Here is a 20,283-nt window from a genome sequence, read left to right as displayed (position 1 = left end):
CAGAGCACACACAGCAAGCAACTCCTCTCTTCTTCCATCTTTGCAGCAATGTGGCACAGAGCAAAGGCCACCAGATATGGACATCTCAGACTGTCACCTGCAGCAGTGTGACCTGGGTACATTTCCTCAAAGACTCCAGGGCTCTGGTTTCCATGGTATTCTTTTTTAAATGGTGATAATCCCTACCTCACAGTTGTGAGGACTAAATGTGATAACTTGGAACATAGCAGATGCTCAGACCGCCCGCTGAACCTGCATCTACATTCTGATGGTGCCCGTTAGATCAGAAGTGACCCAAAACCCATCAAAGGAGCCAGATGCCTCTGCAGTCCGGCTCTTCCCCGGCAGCTGCCTGCCTGTGCCTGTGGATTCTTTGCATTTCCAGGGACAGGAACCAGATGCTATCATAACTGCATGAAAAAAAATGGTCCCTCACCAAGAAAAAAGGCCCTTGACGGACGTTACCGAGGCTTTATGAGCCATCAAGTGCAACAGCTGGATAGTTCCAGGGAACGTTTCCACCCAACGACTGTTAAACAGCAGGAGATGTTTTATTATCTTTTCCCCTCTGTTTAATGTGTTGTTCATCTTCTGCCGGGATTGTTAGCCTTGATTATCAATCTCCACGTAAAAATATAGGGATGACCTCTTCTTGTTCCTCTCCTGGGGTCTCCCCATGTGGCTCATTACTGTCAGAATCACATGCTGGTTAGCCAGGGAGGCTGGAACCCCTGCTCCCAGGAGCCAGCAGACAGACGGGGGGAGGACAAGGAGAACGCCGGAGAACCACCGATGGTCATGAGCATCAGAAAATTACAGGATGACAGCAAACAAGAAGCCAGCAACAGAGAAAGACTCTTTTATTCAGCTGTGGTTGAGGCGCAGACATCTTGAAAAAAAGTCAATGTGTTTTCTTTTTTTTTTTAAACATCTTTATTGAAGTATAATTGCCTTACAATGGTGTGTTAGCTTCTGCTTTATAACAAAGTGAATCAGTTATACATATACAATATGTTCCCATATCTCTTCCCTCTTGCATCTCCCTCCCTCCCACCCTCCCCATCCCACCCCTCTAGGTGGTCACAAAGCACCGAGCTGATCTCCCTGTGCTATGCGGCTGCTTCCCACCAGCTATCTGTTTTACATTTGGTAGTGTATATATGTCCATGACACTCTCTCACCCTGTCACAATGTGTTTTCTAAACTATACAGTCCCGTTTCTTTTACAAAGGAAACCTGGCGGCGGTGTCCTCTGGGAGCCATCAGGCTTCCTGCGTCTTCACTTTCAAATGTGAACCTCCCCGCGTTTCCCAAGCCCAGCATCTCGCCGGTGAGGAACCGGATAGCAGCACCTCCGTGCTCTGCGCCCTCTTCAGTAGGGCGGCAGATACCAGCAGTATTGCTCTCCAGGATCCAAGCAAGCAGGTGGCTGGAGTTCGCAGTCCTAAAGCGGTACTTTGCAATTCCACACGAAGCCAAGGAGAGAACGCCAGGCCATCACCCGTCCTCTTTCTGAGTGACTGCACTGATTTGGATTTTTATTCCTTCCTTTTGGGCATGAAACAATCCAGGTGCAGGGGGGAACTGCCTAGCATCTGCTATGCTGACGTTCATATCTGAAACATCGGATGCCAGAAGTCACTCTACACCAGCCTGCCCCTGAGTCTGCGTCCAGAGGAGAGGGTCCATGATGTGTGCCCAACCTAGACGTGCCAAAGGGGGCTTTGAAATCCTGGCCTGCTTTCAGCCAACTTTATGCATTTATAAAAGCTGATTTGTTACTTGATAAAAATGTTCAGGATAATGCAGCCACTTTTTAAAATGCTGTAGAAAAGACCACTTCAGAAACAGATTAGAACAGCCATGATACTGGACCGGAGTCCTGAGGCATTGAGCTGAGAATTCCATCTCCCCCTGCATGAGACAGGCAGGTTGTTACCCTCTCCGGCATCTGAAGTTGGGGATTTGCTCCCCACCCCACAACTCTGGCTAACGGCTTCCCATCAGCCTACCATCTGTGAATGAATCTGGACCTGCAGATTTATAGTCTCAGTCAGTACCGTGTCTTAGGATGTGGAGGACAGCTTGCTTTATTTTTCCCTAACGCTGCTTCTTCTCAATCTTAAGAGCTAACTCAAGATTTAGTGAATAATCTATACACATGTTACATGAGCTACTCAGATTCCCTCCCACATCATGTCTTCCAGACTGAGGAGTTCTTCCAACCGCCTATTCTCAAACGGGAAGTTCCTCCTCCCCCTCGATGGGTTTTGCTTCCCTCTTGTATTTTAAGGTGTACTTATCAAAACTTCATAAGAACTTCTAGGTTCAAACAAGTTTCTATTTTGTCCAAGGGTAAGACAATACCTTTCACTTTGTTTCCAATATCCCTTGTGATAATGTCCAACAAATTCTGTCAGTGTTGGTTTCCTGGTCGTAATCTTAGACTGAACCTTCAGGCAACGGAGTCCTTAGGCTTTCTTCCACAGTGATCATCAGTTCTCAGAGTCTTCCATCTCATAGAAGAGTTTGAATTATTTTACCCGAACTGTTTCTTCCTGCTCTCATTAGAACTCCTCTGCTCATTTCATCTCCTGCTCATCCTACCTTGATGATATTTTTATTACCTAGAAGAACTTAGTTCTGTGCACAAAGTTGGAAATTTTCCTATGGTACTTCTTATCTTGAGCCCTTGAAAAAAGTGTTAAATAAAGCCAGTTCAACATGCCTTCTTAGGGGTTCCTATTATAAACCCTTTTCCTTCCAGAGAAAAGGATCATTTATCCCAACTCTTCATTTACTCTCTAAGGTAATTCTCTCTCCATCTCAAAACACTGTCTCTAATCCCAAGAAAACTCAATTATTTAGCTTTAGTGAGGTATAATTTATATATAATGAACTGTACACATTTACAATTTGGTGAGATTTGTCACATGTATACATCTGGGAAACCATCGCGGGATAACGGACACATCCATTACCCCTAAAAGCGTCCTCCTGCCCATTTGTTATCTGTCCCTCCCAACCCCCATTCCTAGTCAACCACTGATATGCTTTCTGTCATTATAGATTAGTTCGTATTGTCCGTAATCGGATATAAATGAAATCATACTGTACGTTGTCTTCTGTTTTTGGTGGGGGAGTCTGGCTTCTTTCACTCACTATAATTACTTTGAGATTCATCCATGTTGGTGCATATATGAATAGTCTGAGTATTCTGAGTAGTATTTCATTATATGAATATGCCACATTTTGTTTACCCATTGGACACTTGGGTTGTTTCCAGTTTTTGGTTATTATGAATAATATTGCTGTGAACTTTCATGGACAAGTCTTTGTGTGAGCATATGCCTTAACTTCTCTTCAGTAAAAATACCTACGATTGAAGAACTGGGGGAAGGGTAGTGTAAAATCATTTCTACTGCTTCCAGTATGACATATTTTTAAAGGCTTCCTGAAAATCTAAATAAAGTATAGCCTCTCTTTTTCCTTTATTTATGCCTTTTTCTCAAAAAAAGTAAACATGGTTCTCAAAGAACAAAATTAAGAAGTAAAAGTATATGGGGCCTCACACAACATTGTAAATCAACTATACTTCAATAAAATTAAAACAAAAACATATGGGGCCTCGAAGCTGTACCTGTACTTATTTAGGATTTTCTTTCTCCACCAGGGCTACTCAACCTTAACCTCAGTAAAGTGGCATACACAGCTACACGGCCCAAGTAACAAGCCATCCCTTAGGGATAGGAGGAAAAATCTTTTCCCCACTCTTGGAAGCGCTGTGGTGTGCAGGTGCTAAAACATTTAAGAGGCTAATCAAATTCATTCTACCAGTCCTCTTGGGTGTATTATTTGAGTACATGGAGGAATTTATGGCTCAGAACAGAATGGAAAATAAAGAAGACTTTTCTGTGTTTTGTTTCTGATGCTGTTAGACTTGTTTTGAAATTTATGTAAAATAACAAACCAAAACCAAAACTCAAGACAGAAAGGGAGAGAAAGAAGAGAGAGTAATAAAAGAGGAAGTTTAGAGGAAAAAGATAATGGGACTAAATTCTTAGAGTCTATGCTTTAGGTAAATAATTCCCTTACCCGGAAATATTTTTTAAGCAAAGGTCAAAAGACATGGGTGAGTCATTGCTTGGATATCAAAGCTATGTTGGGAAATCCTGTTTGAGCCATCACCCCCATGCCTCTTTTGTGAAGGAGGCAATCACAGAATGAATGGATTGTAATTTTGAAGTTCCAGGTGTATAGGGAAGAGACTTGGTATTTTTTAATTTATGAGCTTCTGTAGCAATGGATGTAAGTTAATTTTTTTTTCCTGAATGTGTAAAGAAACACTAGTGATGTCTAAATTTACTGCAGCTTCCCTCCCCCCCCCACCAACTAAGCAGGATCTAGGCTCCATAAATCAATCTTCCTCATGTGCCTAGCTTTAAAGGAGATAAAGAACATGCAAAGTAGTAATCCACCATAGGACTTTGAGGCTGTGGTTGGTGATTAGGACCACAGGAGAAGCGTAAAGAATAATAACATCTATTTTTATTTTCTCTACCTTTAGTGTGAAAGCTAAAACAAAATGCTCAGCATCTTCAGTAATAAATGATATGGGACACTCCAACTGATCCAAATGACACAAGGATTAAACTACACCTGTCCACAGGTGGGGACCCTGAGGAGCAAAGGATAAAGATGGGAGGTGGGCAGAGGGAGGGAAGGAGGCACACCTGAAGACCAGCAGGCACAGCCCCAGTGCTAAGAAACCAGAGCCAGGAGCAACCTCAGGGTGTGTCAGTAGGAGCCTGGCGAATTGCACAGAATGGAAAGTATTTTCAAGTTAGACTGAGTACTGGTTCTAGGTGTGACGGTCCACTTGGCCAGGCTATGGCGCCCAGTTGTTTGGTCAAACACCAGCCTAGATGCTGCTATCAAGGTATTTTTCAGATGTGATTCACATTGGAGTCAACAGACTCTGAAGTAGATGCCCCTCCATTATGTTAAAGGAAAACACTCACCTCAGGTGCCTGGTGGGGCAAAGTACTCAGTTCCAAGTGACCAGAAAGAAGACCCCACCCCCAAGGCGCAGTGCCGTGCAGGCAGCACTCATTCCTTCTCTCCTGCCCTGAGCACAGGCTGTCACTCTGTACTGGAGACACTACTTCCACAGTGGAATTCAGTGAGCTGCGACACAGGAGGACTCCCTGAGGAGGGACAGGAGAAGGCTGGCAGGAACTCTCCACGGCAGACTCCTAAAGCTCCTGAGACACACTCACCAAATATGTACTGAGCCCCAGCCCCGTTCTAAGAGTTGAGGTTGCAACGATGGAACAAGACGGACAAGTGCCTCTTTCTATGGATCTTACATTCTAGAAGGGGAGACAGGAAATGAATGGATAAGACAATTTCTGATAATACTACACGCTGCAAAGTCACCATTACCTTCCAAACAACTAGAAGACTTGGGGAGAGTGATACTGGGAGTTCTCCTGTACTGCTCTGTCCTGGACTTCCATGCTGTTTATAACTCTCCAGTAATGGGACTGGCTGCCCTTCTGGACGGGGAGCTCCCTGGTGGCAGTGGCTGCCCTTTTGTCATCCTCGGCGTCTAATATAATGTCTGGTATACAGTATGGGCTTACCAAATGCCCGGTGAATGAATGAAGGGATGGATACATGAATGGGTGAGTGAACGAGGATATATTGCCAATAGCTTATGCTGGGTTTCCCTGCATAAGGATGAGAGTGCCAGTAGCTTTCCTTATCCCTGCATAAGGATGAGAGTGCCAGTAGCTTTAATTGGAGGGTGATTCCAGGAAGCGGTGTAGGGAAGTGGGAAAGCAAGACAGGGAGGGAAGGAAATGACCAGAGGATGAGTTATCAAGCAGATTGCTGACGTGGGCAACTGGGGCTCAGTCCTACTTAGGAAATCAGGGAGACAGGGTAGACCCTGTCTCAGTGTTATCCCAACCAAGGAGGAAGGGAGCTGGGGTATTTATCCACCAACTCCTGTCAGACTTATTTGGGAGCGGCTCCCAACAGGACTACCTGCCTGGCAATCTGGCCTGTCCCACGCTTGAATGCAGTGGGCTCTGGCAGCCAGCAAAAACCCTCGGGCAGTCACAAGTCCTGGACCTTGGGAGCTGCAAGGTTTTGTTTAGAGAATGATGAGAAGAAGGGCATGGGGGCGTGGGGGCCAACAGTACCTGCTACAGCCAGCTACACACAGCTGGTGAATTCCTGGGGGACCTGAAGCCAGTGGTGTGCAGCCAGTGGGCTGCAGAGGCAGCAGCAGAAGGGAGGTTTTGCAGCCATCCTGACCGGCCTGGTCAGACTTGACGACACATGGCTTGGTAATCCTTGGCTCTCCCTCTCTACCTCTCTCAGTTTTTTGTTTGTTTGTTTGCTTTTGTTTTTTAAAAAGAGAATGAACCACACATAAAGTCTATACAATTTTTTTAAATTAATTAATTAATTTATTTTTGGCTGCATTGGGTCTTCGTTGCTGCACGCAGGCTTTCTTTAGTTGCGGTGAGTAGGGGGTTACTATTTTATTTTATTTTTTTTCAACTACGCAATGTTTTTGTTTTTATTCAACTATAAGCAAACAGCAGAATTAACACAACATTCAGCAACTCCAGACCGGCTTTTCTTACACTGAAGAGTGATCAGTTTAACAGGCACAGACTTTCGGATTTCTGATGACCTCCCACTCAGCCCTGCAGCTCATCTAGATGGCCAAGCTTTTACAGCAAAGTGACTCTCTCCCTATTGCTTTTTCCAGTATTGCTCTTTAAAGGAGCCAGAGTGGGCCACTGACACCCAATAACCAGCCTGCGATGTATCACATGGGGGGCTAGCGGACGTGCCGGCCCCTGGTTGTCTTAGTGAGAGACAGGGCCGTGAAAACACATGCCAGAAGATGCCGTCACAGATAGTCCTGGGCTCGGGCTCACAAAGGCAGAGGCAATCAACCTTTTCTTTTTTTCAACCTCCCTTAAAGATTCTTTGATGCTCTGTTCTAATACTGCAGACCTGGTCTTTTTACCAGAATTTTTTTCTTCTTTAACATCTGGGTTGTTATTCTTATATTAACATTTTGAAGACCCCATCCTAGTACCAAAATATCCCCCGCCAAAACGGAGTTCAAATTTGATCAAAACGTAAACCCCCTAGAATTACAGAGGCCAGGCAGAAGGAAAAGTCACCCTAAACCTAAACCTGACTGCTCAGGGCTCAGGCAGCGGAAAGGGGAGAAATCTACATGCATCACTAAACTGAAACACTGCTTGGGAACTCTGGGAGCGTGTCCGTCTCCTGGCTTTCCTCTACTTCCCAGACAGCTGCTCGTAGAGCTTGGGCACATAGTCATCCCATTCGGCCTGGTAACACGTGCCGGCCCCCGGAGCCCCGAGCTCGTACTTTCTGCGGAAATTCACCACCTTGAATTTGCCACGGTGGTCTCCAGATCGGTTGCTGAGAATGGGCTCATCACACTTCAGTGGCCTGTCCTGCTCGTAAACCAGCCAGATGTAGCGGTGAAGGCCTGTGCCCTTGGGAGGCCCAGGGCCCACATGATAGGAGAGGACCGTGCCACTGCTGATGTCGTTGCCCTTCATGTTGACCACCAGGAAACGGTGCCATTCCCTGTATTTGGGGTCCTTCCTGCTGGGAGCATCCGGGTCTGTCAGGACCAAGGTATACAATTTAGCTGGATCAAGGCCATCCCATGCAATGCTGGTGGGCCGGTTCTTAACCTGGGTGGGTGTCAGCACTTTGCCCAGCTCGTCAACCTCCACCCCGCCGTATTTGACCTGCAGCAGGTGCTGCGGCCTCTCGTTCACTTCCCGCAGGTTCAAAGGCCCGGACCACTTGCTGAGGTCCACCGGCATCGCGAAGCCGAGAGGGTCGGACAGCAGGGAAAGCTGCGGGAGGACTCACGCAGGGCAGCAGCCCAGACTCCCAGCGGTCTGCAAGCTGTACCGAGGCAACTCAGGCCCCACGTCCGGGGAGCGCATGCGCCCAGGGGTTACTCTTCGTTGCAGTGCGCGGGCTCTAGGCACGCGGGCTTCAGTAGTTGTGGCGCACGGGCTTAGTTGCTCTGCGGCATGTGGGATCTTCCCGGACCAGGGCTCGAACCCGTGTCCCCTGCACTGGCAGGCGGATTCCCAACCACTGCGCCACCAGGGAAGTTCACCTCTCTCAGTTTTAACCTGATGCTTGGAACTCCTCGAGGGTGGAAACAAGGTCTTATTTTGATTTTTAAACACTTGTAGGTGGTGAGAGCATATATAGTGATGTAAGAAAGACTGTTTAGGTTTTTTTTTAATCACTAGAAAGTGCCCCTAAAATTCTGTTCAGGAATATTCTGCTTTCCCCCCAAGGGCCACCTTGCCACTTTAGACAGGTATAATAAGAGATGAAGATTTATTTCAGAAAAATGAATCACGATTATTTTTTGAAGCACCTAAAAGACTGGAAATAAATTTTGAGTGATGGTTTATGTTTTCTCATTTTTTTATTTCAAGTGGCTTGCCTGGTGCTGATTACTTTACAGACCCTGAGAGAATTTCTCTTTCTTTGTCACTGCCAAGGCCCTTTCTTTCTTTTGCTAGAGTTGAAAAGGACAAACTATGGACTCTTAAGGCTTTGGTTTTGAGGATGCCAAGAAAATGACACAATCTATTATGATCGAGGCTCGTGAAATTATATTTCCCGAATTCCAGGGTACTTCATGAACAACAAGCACACCAGGTGCCAGGAAAGGCATCTAATTACAGTGTGATGCTAAAATCCTTCTTGCACCAGCTAAATAAAAAGATGATTATTAGAAATAGTGTCCTGCTGAATCTAACTGTGTGGAAATCAATCATGAAAAATATTCCATTTATTTTTTATCCATCAGAACTATTTTTATCGTTAATACTAGTACTTGGAACGATGATAGCTCTGAGGCTACATAATCCCACAGTTTCTTTTGAGTAGTTCATGCTTATGAGAAGCAGGACAGACCCACGTTTTCAAGCGTGGTTGATTCATTCTTTCAACATTCATGTACCGAGCTCCTACTCTGTACCAGTCAGTGCTAAATGCAATAAGGGGATTAGACACAGTTCCTGTTCTCTTGAAATCTACACCTTAGTAATCAGACAGAAGGAAAAGAAAAAGTCATTATGTCCACTTCAGAGGCAAGAAAATAAAAATCCTACCCTCAGGGATATCTCTCAGTTATGAAAAGCAGACACTTCAGTGAGATCTCTTTATGCTTCAGTTCCACCTGTTTCCCACTAAATTATTACAACAGTACCTCCGAAATTCCGCCTTCCTACACCCTCAATGAGGAGTCAGTTTCTTAGTCAATACACAATGCCACAGACACGATTTGTGTTTTCATCTAGGATAGGATCCCTCAGCACACTGAGCCTCTACCCAATACCACATAAGATAATACATCTTTAGTTTCTGTAATGTCTTCCACATGATTTTACCCCCAAATGCTTTACATACTTCACTAAGACAGCTATAGAATTAAAATAATAAATCAAAGCACAGGACAGAAAGCAAAGAGGTTTATTCAAGGGAGGAAAAGACAGCTTTTCAATGAGACAGGAGAAAAGATGGAGAGCCCTGCTTCCTTGTGCTAGACCTACAACTCATAAGTCTTTCCTGTGCTTTAACTCTTTCTTTGGTTTCCTGGCCCAGGCAGCACCTCTTGTCCCGTCTCTACAAATCCTCCTCTTGAAAAGACAAGCAGGTACTTATATTTTCATATGAATCTCCATTTCCCAACAACGCCTTTTTCCATGCTTTGTGACAATGTTATCTCCCCCAAACATCCTAGATTTAAAAGAATAATTTAATTCCTAAGCAGGTAGTTTGAATTTAGTGGGAAAAAAAATGTAAGCTTCTCAAAGAAATTCAGTGGAAGACAACCTGGAGACTTAGCTGCCCATCTCCCTTTGAGTCTGAGATTCATTCATTCAACAGATATTCATAAGACAACAGGTATTATGCGGGAAGAGGGATGCAGAGCCAGAATAGCTGTAATATTAAGTAGGGAGGTCAGGGAAGCCCTTGCCATTAAGTGGCATTTGAGCAAAGATCTGAAAGGAAGGAAGGGCTGAGCCAAGCAGATACCTGGAGAAAGAGTAGAGGAAACAGAAAGAGCAAAGTCTGTGAGGAAGGAATGGTCTTGGCACTTTCTGAGGAAAAGCAAGGAGGTCAGTGTGCCTGGGTCAGAGCAAGCAAGAGGGAGAGTGATAGAGGAGCGTGGAGGGCAGATTGTAGAAAGACCCTGGCAAGCCACTGAAAAACCTTTAACTTTTACTCTGAGTGAGACAGGAAGCAATATTTTAGTAACTAACAAAATTAGAAGAATAGAGTAGTTGGCCAAAATGTTTCTCCCTTATGTCTTCAGTGGTGAGCTCTGCATTCTTCCTCTACTATGGTCTCACTGATCATCCTTGTGTTGAGACTTCATGAATGCCCACCCGTCACAACCCATTTTGAGTTTGGAGGCAGGAGAGCATAGTAGTGATCTCGGAGAGGCAGCATTGAGAGCAGTGACTTGAAGTAAGATCTTAGTTCCCTGCCCCGGAACTGGACCTGGGTAGCCTGGGTGAAAACGAGGAATCCTAGCCACTACTCCACCAGTGGGTAGAGGCTAGAAGCAAAATTCCCCTGGCCCTTGCTCCCATTGAAAAATGCGTTTCTCAAGGAGGCAAAAACTGTAAAAACAGGTACAAAGTTTATTATTAGAGACACAGCACAAGTGGGAGAGCACACAGAGAAGCAGTTTGTTTACTTAAGACAGAAGCAAGGCAGAGATGCCCACCGGAGAGCAAGGGTGTGGGCGTCCTCCCTAACGAGGAGGAAGGCAGTAAAGAGGCAGTGAAGTCATCTATATAGGGCAGTTCTTCCGGGTCTTTGTTTACCTTTGGCCAATTATCTGGTTTCTTTTTCCACACCTGATCCGCCTTAGGACCCTCTCCAACATGCATGTGCAGCTTTTTTCCAAGATGGATTCCAGGCCAGAGGCCTAGGGGACGGCCTTGGCATCACCTCTTCTGGGGAGGTGCCCTCTCCTTTTTGACCCCCAAGGAGGCTTTCTGCGCATGTGCCGTGTCTCCCTTGCCCCAGGGTTGGGGAATATATGACCTCCTGATCCTTTACTCAAACAAGGCTTAGTCCCTCTCTGTTCCTGCCAGGACTGTTATCTTAAAGTGTCCTCAGGAGACAAAGCTTGGTTATTTACCCTGTTGCTGTTGTTATTTCTAGTTCGAAGTGCAAACAGGAGGCTGATTGTAAATGCCTAACCTGGAGGCCACCTACCTCCTGCCTCAGTAGCTAAGAGCATTTGTTCATCCATTCAACAAACATTTCCTAGGTACTCTTTTAGGCACTAGGGGTTCAGCCAAGAATAAAGAGACAAATATCTCCCCCCTTATGGAGCTTATATTCTGGCTCATGAGCTCTGGAATCAGATAACCTGGCTCAAGCACCTACTCATCTCCTCCTAGCGGTCTGACCATGATCGAGTTACCTCACCAATCTGTGCTTCAGTTTCTACATCTAAACAATGGGATGATAAGAGGGCCAACTCATGGGGGCTTTTGAAGTTTAAACTCATGTAGAGAACTCAGAGTAGTGTGTGGTATATAGGAAACCCTCAATAAATGTAGGCTATTATTTTTAAATGGATAAGTACTGAAGAAAGGAACAAGTTACAGAGGTATTGCAACAGGGCAGGGGCAGAAGTGCAGTCAAGGAAACATTTTATCAAATATATAGTAGACAAAATTGTATCCTCTCTCCATCCATCTTCTCATTCAGGACACAGGTCATTCCATTGTTCTTTTTGAATCGACTCCGTGCCACCGTATCTTCCCTCTTCAGCCCCCAATTCAAATCATGAAGGTATTAACAAAGAGAGCGAGTATTTCCCTCTTTTACTTCTATTTTATTTACTGTTTTGGTTCATTTTCACTGTCAGTGTCATGGCAGACTTCCAGCTCCCACACTGCAGTCACCACCAAGCTATATGGTCATAGAATTCTTAATGGCTCTTCCTTTTCTTCCTTTTGTTTTCTTTCTTACTGTTTGAGAGTTTTTCTAGGGCTATAAAACTACAAAAAGAAACCCTTCAAAAGATTTAGAAGTGTGTAGTCAGCTAACTGGAGCTCCACAGGAGAGGGCAGAGTTTCTCTCTCTGCTGGTCACTGATGTTTTCAATCACCAGTGACACCTGGTTCTTTCCAGGTAAGGCTTTAAGAGCCAGCTGTGATCTTCGGCGCCCCCCCCCCACCCCCGCCGTGATGGCAGTTTTGCTCTCCGAGGCGTGATGCCTGATCTTTACAATTGCCATGGAGGTCCTAGGTAGTCATTAGGCCGGATTACAAAGTGGCATGTAAACACACTGTAAAGGTACGCACAACACAAGTCACCCACTCTAAGGGGAATGTTGAGAATTCATTGGATTTCCCACTGAGGGTAGAATTCCATCCTTTTCATAGCAAATGCCATCTTAACGTCACCTCTAGGATTTAGACGATGTTTACAAAGAATTATCACATTTTCATTTAATCCTCACGATAATCCTATGAAGTAGATACGATGATCTCTGTTTAACAGGAGAAACTGAGGCTAGCGAGATTTAAGTTGCTTGCCTAAAGTCAGAATGTCAGTGGCAGGCTGTGGATGCAACCACAAGCCACTCCATCTTTCTCTTTGCTTTATCCAGTACTCTTCTTCCCCTCCCCTCACCCCTGCATCAGTAAAAAAGACATTCAAATTGTTCAGTAAGACCCAGAATGCCTAACCCTGAGAATATTTGACAAGAATCACCGGGGTCCTTCAGGCTCACTGGAATTGCTTTGCCTTCAAACACCAAGGCATGAATTGGATTTTCAACCGAGGCAAAGCTGTACAAATGAGTCCCAGATGTTGGGAGCTGATTGCCAGCACCCCAACTGGCCATCCATCAAACAAAGGACTTAAGTTGGAAAATGCGCTATCTTACACATTCCCTGCAGCGGGAGATGGGAATGGGGCAGCAAACACTGACCATTTTCTTTAGCAGAGATCACCAATTCAGAATGGCGTGGGCCAAGCCATGAGTGCCATTTCTGTTATGGTCTGCACACCCCAAAACAGGGGTTTTGGGGTTGCCGGGGTAGGGTACTGGCTGTTAGGGTTATATATTTAAAGTGTTTTAGGATCTTTTTTGAACACAAAGGATCACAGTGTAGACATTGAATTATGGCCACTTTTTCTTCAGTGCTTTCTCTGTCTTTCATAAGCAATCAAGGGTTTACTTCTTCATGAAGCAAACACCTGAAACTATTTCCTGGGGCCCCTGAAATCTGACAGCACTAAATATACATTTGGCTCCTTCTTAGTATTTTCCTTTCATATTGCAACTGGTGTGTGTTCAAGCGAAACTATATTCATATAGTTATGATTCCTAAACATTCACTGCATCAATATACATGAGCAAGAGTCCCTTCTTTTCTGAGAAGTCCATGGAGTCTTTTCTAAGAAAAGTAAAGCTATGACTTGCCAGGAATAAGTAAACAAGAAATTCAGAGGGTAGGGATTTGGTTTCCACTTCAGGCCTTCAAAGATCGCTGCCCTGACACTGTTTAGCCCCCAGGGAAGGGGCAGGAGCAGCCGGTGAGACATGAGCCCAGACAGTACCTTTGGGCAGTTGAGAAAAAGACGTCCCTTTGGATGGATGGAGCCCAGTGGGAGGCGTCTCAGCTCAACCAGTAGAGTTTTGGCCAAACAGCAAATGGCACAATTATGCATGTCGGCCCTGACCACAGGTGTTCCCTACAAGGTTCAACGGCAGCCCCACTTCCACGGGAGCCATGGAAGAGGCAGACAGGGAGGTGGAGTGGGGAAGGAGGAGAGTAATGGGAGAAAAGGGGAAAGGGATAGACACTAAGTCAGAACGAGACCCTAGAAGGAGTAAGGAGACAAAGGTGCATACTTGGATGCAAACAAAACAGGAAAAATACAATAATCATACAAGAGAAATTCCACAATATGAGCTCCTAAAAGCTCCTAGTGTTTTTTGTTTCGTTTTGTAGAGATATCATTCTATAGTAACAGACATGGCGCTGGAAATTAACTTCCAATCTGTAAAACGGGAGGCAGAAAGTCTGCCCCATCTCTCCACAGAGAATCAGCAACTTAAGAGTTGGATCTGTGCACCCAGCTCCACTTTTCTCCCCCTAGATCACCTGAGACCAACTGTGGTGTGTTTAGGAGAGTTCTTCTCTGGTAATAATTGCTGGTGTATTTATAATGGGAAGATGTGAGCATCCCTAAGGGAACTGGACCTGATGGAAGAACAAAAGAACCATGAGCAGTTTCACACTCCATCCTTCTTTGACTTAATAAGCTCCTCGCAAATAACCAACTCCTACTGTTATGTGTCAGCACGCCCAGGGACTAAAGGAAGCCTTCGCTGTACAAGATTATATACGAAAAGCATCTGCTGTGACCAGTGAAAGGCACTATTTGAGTTGGCTGTCAGTGAGAGTGCAGAAATGGCTTTTAAGGAGGACCTTCTCTGTAGCAGTGGGAGCTGTGTGTACAGCGGCACGTGGACACAGAGCACTTAGGAGCAGGTCCCGCAAGGAGGCTGATGAATGGAGGGACCCGTCTGAGGGCAGGGCCTCGGAGCCGGGAGTTGGCCCTCTCAGCTCAGCTTAGCCCCTGATTCAGGACCCGAGCTGGTCTTGGTTTAATGTCACAGCAACTTCTGGCCTCAGAGGGATGCCGGTTAAATCAGTCATAAGAGTCAACGGCATAACAGGGGCTTGGAGAAGGCCGTCAGGTGATACAAGCAACAGTCTAATAACAAAGATGGAAGAAATTGCACAAGAGGTGGAGATAGTCAGAAATATAATAACGTCCCTAAGAAAAAAATGAGTTTAGGCAAAAGGCAAAAAGTTAGCAGAAGGAAATGAGGGGCAGCTTGGCCAGCGAGAGAGAGAGAAAACAGAGCAAGTGGACCGCACAAAATCAATCTGAGGGCAACCCAATATTGAGGTGAACATCAAAATTTACGCAGAAAATTCCAAACCCGGGAGCTATGTATTTTTAATCAACAACGGAAAATTGTGTAAAGGTCAGAATCTTCAAGAAGAGAGTCAGGAAATAAAAAATAACCCTGTTCCTGGAAAAAAAAGAACAGAGGAAAAAGAGAGGGAGAAGCTCTAACTAATGTGATTGATCCAACAATGAGCAAATGGACAGAGAGTAAGGATTTGAAGGCGTTGAGTAGTCTGAAGTAATCAAAAGCTATGAAAACAGATGTAAAGGCATTTACTTACATTAAGAAAATAGAGAAATGAAAAAATAATAATGAAAAATGACCTTTATATAATTTTACTTGAAAATTTCATTTGAATTTGGTAAAAAGTTATGGTCTTACAAAGGTTGTGAACTAAATGTAAAAGCTGTAAATAAATAATATTACAATAAGAAGTGGCGTCTGAAGACAGAACTGAAAACCCATGTGTTCACCAACTCCACAGAGATGGCAGCACTGGTTCTGCCAAACTTGAACTTGCCTTTGCAAAGCTCATGTGATAGCTGGCAATTTTCACTATTTTTCCCATACTTGCTCTGAATGTAGATTAAAATCCTCCGGAAGCTCATTTTCTCCATGAATTAAAACAACAACAATATGATTATCGGTAAGGTTATTTGGGAAAGAACATCAAAGCAAAGATAGGACGTCATCTGAAAGATTCATTTTATTTACCAGAGCTCCAGGCAATTGTATGCATAATCCAGAATTTGTTCACAGCTCTTCCAATTAAAATGAGGATTCTACCACCTCAACCTACAAAGCTGAGGATTCACCCAAGAGTTTTTATAGGGTTTCATGCACTTCATACTTTAAAGCACAAAGTACATAATTAAGTAAATCTCAACTATAGTCATCATGTTGTACATTATATCCCTGGTACTTACTTATCTTATAACTGGAAGTTTGTACCTTTTGACCACTTTCATCCAGTTCTCAAGTTAACACTGCTGTATGGTATGTTTGAAAGTTGTTAAGAGCGTAGATCCTAAGAGTTCTCATCACAAGGGAAAAAAAATTTTTTCTTTTCTTTTTTTTTTTTTTTGGTATCTGTTTCTGTATGAGATGATGGCTGTTGGGTAAACCTATTGTGGTAATCATTTCACAATATACGTAAATCAAATCATTATGCTGTATGCCTTGAACTTATACAGTAATATATGTCAGTTATATCTCAATAAAACTGAAAAAACAAGATCATGACAGTTTTTTTAAAAAGTAAATCTTTATTCAAAGTGAATAGTCAACAAATGGGAAATCTAATCACACCTGACTTCACCACTTAATATTAACATGGGAATCACACAAAGGAGATTCCCTCATTTGAAAAGTTCAGAGCATGATAATTAACCAACTTGATGATCAGTTATGCCAATCTCTTTTTTGGTTAAGATTACTATTAATATTTTTAGTATTACTGTTACTATTTCACTGTTACTACTTTTTTCCAAAGGGAAAAAAAAAGTGTTTTTCCAAAAGCAGAGTGCTGAAATTCCTAAGCAAAGGCAGTCCACCAAAATGCTGACATTTAAAGAAATAAAGAGGGAGGGACTTCGCTGGTGGTCCAGTGGTTAAGACTCCACACTCCCAATGCAGGGTGCCTGGGTTCGATCCCTGGTCAGGGAACTAGATCCCACATGCCCCAACTAAGACCCGGCACAGCCAAATAAATTAATTAATTAAATAAAGAAATTCTGGCGAAAGATATGTAGAAGGAAAGCAATTTGGGCTTCAACACTTTCTAAAGCAGCACTTCTCAAACTATCTGTGGTGAAGGAATCACTTTTTTTCTTTTATTTCTAATTACATTCAAACTATAAGACCTACTTTTTGATTTTTAGATTCAATAGGCATAAACTTACTCTGTCAACTTGCTACAGAAGTTTCTAAATGCTTCCTTTGAATTTCCACACTTATCACAGACCAGTAAGTGTGTGCTGTCCACAAACCACACTGGGGGTAGCCCTGGTCGAAAGTGTCATTGCTTATTCAGAACTGGAATTTTTATTTTATAGCTGTGGAATCTGAAATGCAACAAGATCCACCCAGCCCTCTACCCATAGCTCTGAAAAGTAAACACTTTGAAAGAAAGGCCTGTATCACAGAGAAAAGTGGACACCTGCAGCCCTCGACAAATCAGGGTTTTGTCGCTGTTCTGCTTATCTTCTCAAACTGATTGCAGGGCCCACTTACTTCATGGGTTTTATCAGCGATGATGATTAGTTCATGATTATGATGGGAAAAGCCTGCTTAGCACAGAGAACAGCAACAAGGCTCACAGGTGAGAGGAACTGAGGATGAACTCCCCACCCTGCCACTTCCCAGCTGTGCAGCCTTGGGCTGGTGACTTGACTCAGGACACCTCTTTCTCTATCCATCCAACAGGGGAAATGGCAGGATCTATGTCCCAGGGTTACTCTGAGGATTCAGGGAGATTCTGCATACGAAGAGCTTAGTGCAGTGAGTGATACACACTGAGTGTTCAGTAGATGTCAGCCATGTTGGCCACAAATTTGGCAAATGGCGCTGCTCCTATCTGCAATGAAATGACGCCCAGCACAGCTCTTGAGGGCTGGCCAGCCTGTCCTCACTTGGAGCTATGTGAAGTCCAGAGCCCTGCAGACTCACGGATGTGTTTCAATCGCACAGTCAAGCAGAACGAGTTGAAAAGTGGTGAACACAGATCTGAGGACCTGACCCTGCCCCCAAGTCCCTGTGTGGAACGACTCTCCTGTCCTTCCACGAAAACCATAACCACTAATGTGTTTCCAATGTTGGCCCCAGCAACAGATCCAGATTCCACCCTTCTTAAAAGCCACCCCTACCGTCACCTCACACAGCTTTGCTTGAGCTGAAACAGAAAGGTCCTCCGACGTGACCTCAGTTTACTGTCTGACAACGTAACTGGGCTGGTTTTGACTTCTCAGGTGGGCCTTTGGGGACCCACAGAGGTGAGGTACAACCCTGGTTCTCTCTTGACAGTACGGACCTTGGGCAGGTCACCCGACCTTCTGCTCTCAGTCTCCGTCCATGACAGGGAGGCTGTCAGTCTGCTGCCATCCTCTCTGGGAGGCGTGACAGCCTGACCACTATGGACGAGAGCAGCAGGGCAAACCGCGTAATGAGTGTGGGGGGGGTGAATATATATATATTCAGTCTCTAATATACATATAGAATTCTTTAAATATATATATATGGGTTTTTTTTTCAAATTTTTCAGAACTTTATTTTTTTGACTTTTTTTTTCACATCTTTTTTGGAGTATAATTGCTTTGCAATGGTGTGTTAGTTTCTGCTGTATAACAAAGTGAATCAGCTATATATATACATATATCTCCATATCTCTTCCCTCTTGCATCTCCCTCCCTCCCACCCTCCCTATCCCACCCCCTAGGTTGTCACAAAGGACCGAGCTGATCTCCCTGTGCTATGCAGCTGCTTCCCACTAGATATCTGTTTTACATTTGGTAGTGTATATATGTCCATGCGGCTCTCTCACTTCGTCCCAGCTTACCCTTCCCCTTCCCCATGTCCTCATATATATATATATATTTTTTTTTTTTAAAAGAATTATTCTTTTTCTCATGGTACTTCCCCCCTCACTCTACACTGTAAACGCTCTAAACACAAACTATGTATTTTTAATGTCTTAACCCACTAAGCTCCAGCTATCAGCTATCAGCATTCACCACAAAGCAATGACAAGGATTTAGGTAGCCCTCTGAATCCTTTCTAACTCTTTGAAAGCTCATACCACAAGCCCTTGCAATTCTGAATTCAGGTGTTCTTTGTTTATCGCTAACATCATCTGCAGGGCCTCCCCCAACCGACATCATTGGCCCATTCAGGTGGGTCCACCCTGGTGTTTCCATTCTACCCCTTGGTGTACAAGCAAAACTCTCAGGAAGACTGTCTTTGCCAGTCATTCGCCATTCTTTTCCCTGATGTTTGTTCGCTTGTTTGTAAATCCTCCTCTGACCCACGTGAAAGCTGGCCTCCATACACCATTTGTCCAGCACTCAGGCCTTCCCGGTCTATCCCATCTCGACACCATCTCCCTGACTCGGATGACACTGTTGGTTTCCTCCCCAGCAGGGAACACTATTCTCCCTAAACACTGTCCATCAGGGACCATAGCACCTCTTATTTCTTCCTGCTTCAACTCCTTTTTCTGTTTTTCTTTTGTTTTTAAATTTTTTATTTTATTTTATTTTTTTTTGGCTGCGTTGGGTCTTCGTTGCTGCATGCAAGCTTTCTCTAGTTGTTGTGAGCGGGGGCTACTCTTCATTGCAGTGCATGGGCTTCTCATTGTGGTGGCTTCTCTTGTTGCAGAGCATGGGCTCTAGGTATGCAGGGTCAGTAGTTGTGGCACATGGGCTTAGTTGCTCCACAGCATGTGGGATCTTCCTGGACCAGGGCTCAAACCCGTGTCCCCTGCATTGGCAGGCGGATTCTTAACCACTGCGCCACAAGGGAAGCCCTGGATTTTTTTTATGAGGCAGTCAATCTGTAAAAATCTCTGGACATTTCAGAATTTCAGGAGATCAACCACCATCTGAGGACTGAATGTTCTCTCCGGCAATGAAGCCAGGTAGTCACCCAATGCAAGCTTGATCTCCCTCAGTGATGGGGACCTCACTGTCTCCTGGGGCAGTTTGAATTGTGAGCAAGTTCTCCTTCATTCTGAGCTGGGAGATCAGTCTCTTTCATCATGAGGTTTTATTCAGCCTTTGCCCACATACTTGGGTTTTTATACAACCATCCAAATCCCTCTTTTACATGATGGCCCAAGAGACAGCTGAGGGCTCTCTTCTCCAGACTAAGCCTGCCAGGACTTGGCCTCCTAGTTCCTCACCACTTTAGTCACCCTCCTGTAGACATGCTCTAATAGCCTACCTAGGTGCCGGGATCTTCTGTGCTTGTGGCATTCTGTCATATCCTATTCCATCTGTTTATTCTCTCCTTGTGTGGCATGGACATGACCTCCCAGTAAGCTTGCTCAGTGGTCCCAGACAACACAGAAATTCATGCACACACAGAGCTAACATGATGGCCTCTGTTGTCAGGTGGCCACTACACACATATTTCCTGTTACTTCCCATACATGCAAGGTGGCCCAATTGTTCATAGGACAATAAACATGGCACCAAGGTACAACCAGAACCTCAAAGCCAGTCTTC

At 44.5% G+C, this 20,283-nt stretch overlaps 2 protein-coding genes across 3 annotated transcripts in view; both read right to left on the bottom strand.

Moving 5' to 3' along the window:
* Nucleotides 1–20,283, bottom strand: part of KIF26B (kinesin family member 26B) — a 487,970-nt gene that overhangs the window by 243,757 nt on the left and 223,930 nt on the right. The gene's annotated exons all lie outside the window — the stretch shown is intronic.
* On the bottom strand, nt 7,232–7,992 carry LOC132375879 (phosphatidylethanolamine-binding protein 1-like). Its single transcript, XM_059941112.1, has one exon. It carries the CDS (start codon nt 7,893–7,895, stop codon nt 7,332–7,334), a length of 564 nt encoding a protein of 187 aa, XP_059797095.1. The 5' UTR covers nt 7,896–7,992; the 3' UTR covers nt 7,232–7,331.

Source organism: Balaenoptera ricei, chromosome 1, assembly GCF_028023285.1.
Source record: "Balaenoptera ricei isolate mBalRic1 chromosome 1, mBalRic1.hap2, whole genome shotgun sequence".
Classification (NCBI taxonomy): domain Eukaryota; kingdom Metazoa; phylum Chordata; class Mammalia; order Artiodactyla; family Balaenopteridae; genus Balaenoptera; species Balaenoptera ricei.
The sequence above is the reverse complement of the archived record's forward strand: the minus strand, read 5'-3'. Positions and strand labels throughout refer to the sequence as shown.